The following is an 8023-nucleotide window of genomic DNA, read 5'->3' as shown; positions in this document are numbered from 1 at the left end:
GACTTCTGGCAAACTTCAATCTGGCTTTTGTGTGGCTCTTGTGGCAGTAGTGGGGTCCTCCTGGATCTCCTACCACAGCATCCCATTTCATTCAGATGACAACTGGTAGTGCAAGCTTACATTGTACACTGTGTCTGCAGGTCATTAATTTTGTTTGGAGGTTGATTGAGGTTCTTTATCCACCATTTTTTCTTTTACATCAGAGAGGTTCGCTACAGTGCCATTGACTGTAAACTTCCAAACTGTGACATTGTGAACAGTGGTCACAGGAACATTAATTTATTTGTTGTTCATGCTTTCGCACAATTTTGGTTTACACATCCTTTGTCAAATCTTTGCTATTCTTTCTTTTCTCCATGCTTCATGTGATACATTTAGACACAAAGATTGATTGAACTTTTCTCTAGTTAAACTGGTTAAAGAAAAAAACATCATATGAGTGAAAACCAATTATTCTTTACAAGTGTGAGAAGGCAATTTTGTCCAGTTTGACTTTTTTCTCGGTTTTATATATATATATATATATACAGTGTATCACAAAAGTGAGTACACCCCTCACATTTCTGCAAATATTTCATTATATCTTTTCATGGGACAACACTATAGACATGAAACTTGGATATAACTTAGAGTAGTCAGTGTACAGCTTGTATAGCAGTGTAGATTTACTGTCTTCTGAAAATAACTCAACACACAGCCATTAATGTCTAAATGGCTGGCAACATAAGTGAGTACACCCCACAGTGAACATGTCCAAATTGTGCCCAAATGTGTCGTTGTCCCTCCCTGGTGTCATGTGTCAAGGTCCCAGGTGTAAATGGGGAGCAGGGCTGTTAAATTTGGTGTTTTGGGTACAATTCTCTCATACTGGCCACTGGATATTCAACATGGCACCTCATGGCAAAGAACTCTCTGAGGATGTGAGAAATAGAATTGTTGCTCTCCACAAAGATGGCCTGGGCTATAAGAAGATTGCTAACACCCTAAAACTGAGCTACAGCATGGTGGCCAAGGTCATACAGCGGTTTTCCAGGACAGGTTCCACTCGGAACAGGCTTCGCCAGGGTCGACCAAAGAAGTTTAGTCCACGTGTTCGGCGTCATATCCAGAGGATGGCTTTAAAAAATAGACACATGAGTGCTGCCAGCATTGCTGCAGAGGTTGAAGACGTGGGAGGTCAGCCTGTCAGTGCTCAGACCATACGCCGCACACTGCATCAACTCGGTCTGCATGGTCGTCATCCCAGAAGGAAGGTGACGCACAAGAAAGCCCGCAAACAGTTTGCTGAAGACAAGCAGTCCAAGAACATGGATTACTGGAATGCCCTGTGGTCTGACGAGACCAAGATAAACTTGTTTGGCTCAGATGGTGTCCAGCATGTGTGGCGGCGCCCTGGTGAGAAGTACCAAGACAACTGTATCTTGCCTACAGTCAAGCATGGTGGTGGTAGCATCATGGTCTTGGGCTGCATGAGTGTTGCTGGCACTGGGGAGCTGCAGTTCATTGAGGGAAACATGAATTACAACATGTACTGTGACATTCTGAAACAGAGCATGATCCCCTCCCTTCGAAAACTGGGCCTCATGGCAGTTTTCCAACAGGATAACGACCCCAAACACAACCTCCAAGATGACAACTGCCTTGCTGAGGAAGCTGAAGGTAAAGGTGATGGACTAAACCCAATTGAGCACCTGTGGCGCATCCTCAAGTGGAAGGTGGAGGAGTTCAAGGTGTCTAACATCCACCAGCTCCGTGATGTCATCATGGAGGAGTTGAAGAGGATTCCAGTAGCAACCTGTGCAGCTCTGGTGAATTCCATGCCCAGGAGGGTTAAGGCAGTGCTGGATAATAATGGTGGTCACACAAAATATTGACACTTTGGGCACAATTTGGACATGTTCACTGTGGGGTGTACTCACTTATGTTGCCAGCCATTTAGACATTAATGGCTGTGTGTTGAGTTATTTTCAGAAGACAGTAAATCTACACTGCTATACAAGCTGTACACTGACTACTCTAAGTTATATCCAAGTTTCATGTCTATAGTGTTGTCCCATGAAAAGATATAATGAAATATTTGCAGAAATGTGAGGGGTGTACTCACTTTTGTGATACACTGTATATATATATATATATACATATATATATATATATATATATATATATATATACATATATATGTATATATATATATATATATATATATATATATGTATATATATATATATATATATATATATATATATATATATATATATATATATATATATGTATATATATATATATATATGTATATATATATATATATATATATATATATATATATATACACACACACACACACACCTGATCGGTAATAACATTATGGCCACCTCCTTGTTTCTACACTCACTTCCATTTTATCAGCTCCACTTACCATATAGAAGCACTTTGTTGTTCTACTGTACAATTACTGACTGTAGTCCATCTGTTTCTCTGCATGCTTTTTTAACCTGCTTTCACCCTGTTATTCAATTGTCAGGACCCCCACAGGACCACTACAGAGCAGGTATTATTTGGGTGGTAGGTCATTCTCAGCACTGCAGTGACACTGACATGGTGGTGGTGTGTTAGTGTGTGTTGTGCTGGTATGAGTGGATAAGACACAGAAATGCTGATGGAGTTTTTAAACACATCACTGTCACTGCTGGACTGAGAATAGTCCACCAACCAAAAATATCCAACCAACAGCGCCCCGTAGGCAGCGTCCTGTGACCACTGATGAAGGTCTAGAAGATGACCAACTCAAACAGCAGCAAAAGATGATCTACAAGGTGAACCAGCTAGGTAGGTGAGTCTAATAGAGTGGATAGCGAGTGAACACCGTATCACAACACACACTAACACATCACCACCATGTCATGTCTGCAGTGCTGAGAATCATCCACCGCCTAAAATATATATCATTCAAAAAAAGAAATAAGTATGTGAAAACCAAAGCATTTGTAATTGCAACAGTTTTCCTAAAGAAGTGGTGCACTATCTGGAAAAAAATGTTGGGGTGCCAATATTTTTTATCATGCCTATAAATAATAGAAATAAAATTATTTCGTTTTAAAAAATTATTTCGTTTTTATTTATAACGAATTGGTAACAGTTTAGGGATATTTGAGGGATGTTTTCATATAAAAGTGTTATTATTTTAGCCTAGAGCTAAGAACAAGCATTTGGTAGCTGCTGAGACAGAACTTAATGCAACATTAAGCACTTGTGTAACATGCACAGCAATTCTAGTGTGCAAAAACCCAGTGATACAAAGTGTCCTAGCACATTAGAATATGAAACACATGTAAGTGATCCATTTATAGTTAACTGCTGTGGAGATAGGTGGTTAGTACAGCAATCTAGCTTAATTGCAGCACTGACAATTTAGCTTATAAGCTTATCACTTTATTACCTTATTCTCATTGATAACAGATATTTTTGGAAAGGTGTCAGCTAACATTTTTTTTAATTTGCAGCAGCATATAATTAATAAATAAATTTAATATAGTTATGTTGTATTGATTATTCACAGGCAAGCTAAGCTAAAACGTCATTTATGTTAATGTACTAGGGCAGTGATAGTTCAGTGGTTAAGGTACTGGACTAGTAAACAGAAGGTTGCCGGTTCAAACCCCGCCACCACCAAGTTGCTACTGTTGGGTCCCTGAGCAAGGCCCTTAACCCTCAATTGCTCATCGTGTAAGTTGCTTTGGATAAAAGTGTCTGCTAAATGCTGTAAATGTACTGTTGGATTATTCCATGTCTTCCATGCTAAATAAACAGTATTAACCTTTTTAAAAATTAATACAGGGTGTTATTTACTGTAAGGACCTTGATTTTAGGATCATAACAGGCGTGTCCGTATCAAATCTTAAATTGTTTCATAGGGGACTGTCTGTGTTGGGGCTAAACGTTTGAGTGGAATATATTATATTACCAAATCTTACTCCTGTTGAAAAGATTTACTTGACCTATATCCCAGCTTCTAATAGAATGTTATATAATTGACAAGGTTTCTCAGCCCAAAAGGCACTGAATTATAAAAATTATAAAAAAAACATTGTAGCTGAATCATTATAGCATACATTAGTGTCTTGCCTAGGAATTATGTTAGCAATTCTTTACATTATGATCATAATTATCACAGCAAAACATTGTTACATTATAATTATAAATAAATAAAGCACAAATAAGCTATTTACAAGCTATATGTTGCTGTATCTACCACTCATTTGCACAGATTTTCGCTATGAATTAATAATTCGTTGAGTAAGTAAATATTTGTGCATAAACTGTAATCAGTATCAGACATTAATCAATGTGCCATTGTGTTGGGGGGGAGGGGGCGGTGCGTAGCTGCAGAACGCCATAAATGTGCTGCAGCATCCAGCAGTTTCTGTCTCTCTGCACCCCGTCCTGTTAGATCTGCTCCATCGTCTCTCTCTCTCATACACACACACCCACTCGACCCACCAATCTCAACGTCGTGTGGCTTAGTGTGTCTCTGTTCTGCTCAGAATCACAGTGTTATCCTCTATAGTGTAGTTACACACACAGAAACAGGCGCACATTAAGACGGAGAGATACAGTCTCTCTCTGCTCCATCACAGCATCACAGCCAGCATCAGCAGCACACGCAGCATCCAGCATGGATGTACTAATGAAGGGATTTTCCATGGCCAAGGAGGGAGTGGTGGCCGCTGCAGAGAAGACCAAAGCTGGTGTAGAGGAGGCGGCTATGAAGACCAAGGAGGGTGTTTTGTATGTGGGTAAGTGCTAAATATGTGGGAAGCGTGCCAGTATGAAAAAAGAGCAGACTGTGTGTCCTGTTGCAGGATCATACACTGTGCTGGTATTGTAATCTCTGTGAAGCTAAGAGTATGCGATTGATTGCTGAGCATGTATGTGACTCACATTGAGGATCACATGTCCCAGTGTGATATGAATGATAGGAATACTAAACAGTACTGACATCATGCAGACATTTGGCTTGTTCCTATTGAGTATAGCCAACTAAAATTGGCAGATAGATTAAGCTTAGTGTTGTAATTAAGTGTTGCATTATTTAGATTTATTAAAATACAATTTAAAGGAATGTCAATGTAATTAACCAACGAAGATAGTAATACAACACTGAGAGTGTTAGAGGAGTCGCACAGATGCCCCAGACTGAGACGCTGAAAAAGCATATTTTATTTACAGCATGTCCGAGTAGGCGGTAATGATTTGTCAAGACAGCTGGGCCAAATTACTGCAGAGTCAGTTCAAAGGGAACAGAGTCATAAAATAGTGAATAAAATAGTAAAAACTTCATAATCATTTTAGCCGCAACGTTCAACACTGCTTGTGTTACAAAAAACAGTAGTGTATGATATTACAGTAAAGATTTTTGTCTTTTTTTTGTCAATTCTTTTTTGTATTTTATCATGGGAACCTGGAGAAATGAATTAATTAACGCTATCGTTTCTCAGTATTCTCTTTTAGAAAAAGGGTCATGTACAGATTTCTGTTCACTAAGGTACAAATGTGCTGTTAATGCAGGGATGTCCTTATTCATCTGTTTTAATTCACAGCTAATCAGAACCTACACCTGTAAACCTATTAAGTAATTAAATAACCTAATTAATTAAATAGCTTGTGCAGGCCTTTAGAGAATCCAGTGTGTTGTTCCAGGTAGTTATAAGACAATTATTAAGTGATCTTATAAGGTTTCTGATCTTCTGAACTCTGATTTAATAATCATTGTGTGCAACGCGCTGTATTGTGCCAACATATATTTTATAAGGAGTGATTAATAAGCATCAGCTGAGCACTGCAGTAGTCGTCACCACCAACCCCCTCCCTCCTGCGTGACTCCATCCCTCCTCCCCTAAGTGTGTGAGTGTGTGCCTCTGCGGCAGGATTTGCTAGCTTGGGTGAGATCAGCATAGCATTTCTGTCACTAAAAAAAGGAGAGAGATGCTGGATTGGATAATGCATTATGGTGTGTTATGTCACACGTTTGCTGCTCCGGCTGCAGCACGTGCTCATTAGAACAGCAAAGAATGTGATGGGAGATTTAAAAATGAATAAATTCTGATAGAATGATAGCAAAAGACCAAAGGAAAGAATGCATGCCCATGCCCACCGTTAAATAAAAGCAGTAGGTGTACTGGCCTCCTGTCTGTTAGGGATGGGCATGCATATTCAAATATCTGAATTAATCATCTTGGAAATTATTATGTAATTAGATAAAAAAAGATATTTGTTGGATTTCTGGCTCTTCATCTCAGTCATGCAATAAATAGATTTAAAACACAGTATTTCCTTAGTGTTTTATTTATTGAAAATGATATGTGTATGAGAATATCTGAATACTGTTTAATACAGTAAAATGTTAGTTTTAAGGTAGCAAAATGCTTACGATGCCCATCCCTACCTAAAACTGCAAGTTTATTATAACCAAACGCTTGATTGGTCCGTACGTGCTCTGTACCAGGTGTAATGCAAGTCATTTATAATTCCAGCATGATCAGATTGATAAACTAATCCAATCCACCACCATGCATCAGCTTTAATGTTCAAACACTGCAGCAAAGGAATGCATGCTCCAGTCTCCCAGACTGCACCACTCCTCTTACCAAGGTCACCCTCTATATAATGTGCTTGTTTCTAATTTTACTGTAGTAAAATGCAACTGAGCATAAAATCATATTCAGATTGAAAAAGCTTGTTGATGTGGCTTTTAATCTTACAAAATGTCTGATATAGAGTCTGATTCCATAGTGGAGGACCTGTAAGGGTGGGCATGAAGAGATTGAGATGCTTAATAGCACCTTATTTCCGTTCAGCAGAAATAGAAATATGACAATTCAATTACATATTTTACTAGCCCCTTTATCTTATTAGGCATGCAGGGGGTCCCAGAAACTCAAAAAAGTAATCCACCCTTGCCAGTAGGCCAATCCATTACACACATTCAAAAAAACATGCAGCCAGACTCCTAAGACTAAAGGCAAGGAACAAACCTAGGTTTTAGGACTCATGTTGCTGTGAGGCATCCAGCAACCACGTGAATATATGACACTAATATCATAGTATATATTTTAAAAATACTACATTTTTATAGTAATTATTAGGAGTCATGCATTTATCATTTAACTGACATACTGTAGCCTGGGACGGCACGGTGGCTAGGTGGGTAGCACTCTCGCCTCACAGTAAGAAGGTTCTGGGATAATTCCCAGGTGGTCCTTTCTGTTTGGAGTTTGCATGTTCTCCCTGTGTCTGCATGGGTTTCCTCTGGGAGCTCCGGTTTCCTCCCACAGTCCAAAGACATGCAGGTATGGGGAATTGGAGATACAAAATTGTCCATGACTGTGTTTAACATTAAAAACTTGAACTGATGAATATTGTGTAATGAGTAACTACTGTACCTGTAGATAGATGAAGAGAACTCTGCAGTTGTAGACAATAGTAGATAATCAGACTACCAGAGATGAGGAGCAAACCCACGTTGTCAAAAAACACGCCAAATTCAACAGACAGTTAGCAAAGGTGGCACTGAGGCTGTGCAGCACCAACACTTGATCTATAGGTGGCAGGTAGAGTGGGTGCAGCACAACACCTGGGTTTTAAGGTCCTGCGTCCAATACTAGCTTCCTGTCACTGTCTGTGTTGGTTTTCATTGGGTACTCCGGTTTCCTTCAACCTTTCAAAATATGCTGGTAAGTGGATTGCCATTCTAAATTGCCCATTAGGTGTGAGTGAGTGAATACAAGTATCAGAGTGGATCAGGTCCTTTTCAGGATAAACTGTTTACTGAAGGCTAATTACATGAATTCTGAATGTTTTATGGATGTCAGAGTATGTTATGCATAGTAAAATGTCTATATTTACATTTTTGTGACATCACTTACTTTTAATTAAATACAAGAATGACTAAAATCTATACAGAAATCTAATGATGCATTTAATATTACACATTATTTCTTCCCTTATAGAGAGTGCTGTTGCATTG

General features: G+C 38.9%; 1 protein-coding gene across 2 annotated transcripts in view; it reads left to right on the top strand.

Annotated features, from left to right (window-relative positions):
* Positions 1-4441: 4441 nt before the first annotated feature.
* Positions 4442-8023, top strand: part of sncgb (synuclein, gamma b (breast cancer-specific protein 1)) — a 22602-nt gene continuing 19020 nt past the window's right edge. For both annotated transcript variants that reach the window (XM_063003635.1, XM_063003634.1), the window contains exon 1: positions 4442-4793. In XM_063003635.1, coding sequence (XP_062859705.1) covers positions 4673-4793 — 121 coding nt within the window. In that variant the 5' untranslated portion in view covers positions 4442-4672. The remainder of the gene's footprint in view (positions 4794-8023) is intronic.

Source organism: Trichomycterus rosablanca, chromosome 10, assembly GCF_030014385.1.
Source record: "Trichomycterus rosablanca isolate fTriRos1 chromosome 10, fTriRos1.hap1, whole genome shotgun sequence".
NCBI lineage: Eukaryota > Metazoa > Chordata > Actinopteri > Siluriformes > Trichomycteridae > Trichomycterus > Trichomycterus rosablanca.
This window is presented reverse-complemented; position numbering and strand designations above follow the sequence as displayed.